Source organism: Echinops telfairi, unplaced genomic scaffold (assembly GCF_000313985.2).
Source record: "Echinops telfairi isolate 266 unplaced genomic scaffold, ASM31398v2 ScPeMD7_7409;HRSCAF=8447, whole genome shotgun sequence".
NCBI lineage: Eukaryota > Metazoa > Chordata > Mammalia > Afrosoricida > Tenrecidae > Echinops > Echinops telfairi.
In genome coordinates, this window is record NW_022111309.1 from 1854112 (window position 1) to 1855636 (window position 1525).

Here is a 1525-nt window from a genome sequence, read left to right on the forward strand (position 1 = left end):
TCCCCTTACCCTCCTGGTATCGCTACTCTTATTATTGGTCCTGAGGGGTTTATCTGTCCTGGATTCCCCGTGTTTCCAGCTCTTATCTATATCCGTGTACATGCTGTGGTCTAAAATGTTTTGCATAACAAGTCTCCATGGAGGACCTGTATTTTTTTTTAAAGAAAATGTAGCAAGACCACCCCTTTGGAAGCTCCCCCAAACAGTTGCTATACCTTCTGATGCAAACCCTCTGTGTTGAGTTTCCCTGGCCCAGCGGATCCCCTAGAATTACACCTTTTTTTTTTTTAAGGCACCAATCATAAGTGCGTTGTAGTACCGAGAGAACTTGTCTACAACCATCCACTGATTACAGAGGCATGCTTAAACATGTATGAATGAGAGCCAAACATGTATGAATGAGAACCTTCATAGCTATTCTTTTTAACTTACTCTTGTATCTAGTGGATTGTATACAGCATACGCATATAATATATATCAAGAAAAAGATGAAGATGCTCCTGTACGGATTTACAGCCTTATGTGGGGGTTGACGTGCGTCTGATGGACTTAATGGCTATGTGTTGGATTTATAGATACAGCCTTGAAAGTTGTGCTTACACTTGAAGCAGACACCCCCCCCCTGCCAATGTTTTAATGTAGAGACAGCACTTGCCCTTTGCATGTGAGTCGACTGTGCAGACTTCCACAGTTTTCTCCATATACAGACCACCTGCAAGGTTCACAGTCCGCACCACTCAGGGCTATATTTGTATACTGCCATTATCCATGTCTTTCCATTGGAGAGAATGGAAAAGATCCCTGAGGGCCACTAAGAGCAAAATTCTTCTGGACTTGTGACGTCTCCTCGATGTTTACAACCCTCTCCCTGTGCCAAATGCAGCAACCTCCTCGCCAACAACACGCCTTTCAGGGATTCCGCCTTTAGGAAAGCTCCCGGTGGTGGTCAGAAAGCCCACCGCTGTTTTCACATCTGTATTTCCGGGGCTTACGTGACAGTGGTTGGCTTATAAATGGCAGTCACTGACTGTGGCATTGGCGAGCACAGCTGGGGTCCAAGTGGGGTGATCCTGGACTAGTAGGGACAGAAGTGACCAAGGGGGCCCTTAAGGCAAGGCCATCAGCCAGTATATTGTACAGACTGGCAAGGTTGGTCAGTCTCAGTTTGGGGGAACTCCCTTGAGAAAATTCCTTGTGCCCTTCCTTGTGGTAGGTGTGAGTCCCCAGCATCAAATAGGGGAGGAGGACAGAGACCCCATTCTGTGGGAGCTGGAAATTGATACCTTTCCACTAGAATCCCCTCTTCCTTCCTCTTAGGCTAAACCACAGGTGCACTTCCTCCATGTGACAATGCCAGGGGAGAGGGCTGGGTCTTTGTCACTGTCTGTCCTTCTCCCATTTGTCATTGCGTGGCCCTTATTGTCAGGTTACGCAGGCTGCCAGGGTGCCACTGTCCAGTCCTGTCCGGCGCAGGCAGTGTGGCATGGCCACTTGGCTCCCTGGGTCAGCCTTCAGCCAGTTACTG

At 48.2% G+C, this 1525-nt stretch overlaps 1 protein-coding gene across 1 annotated transcript in view; it reads right to left on the reverse strand.

The window, feature by feature from the left end:
- Positions 1–1485, reverse strand: part of SYNM (synemin) — a 34543-nt gene extending 33058 nt beyond the window's left edge. The window contains exon 1 of the mRNA XM_013006472.2: positions 1432–1485. Coding sequence (XP_012861926.1) covers positions 1432–1485 — 54 coding nt within the window. The remainder of the gene's footprint in view (positions 1–1431) is intronic.
- Between the last annotated feature and the right edge of the window lie 40 nt (positions 1486–1525).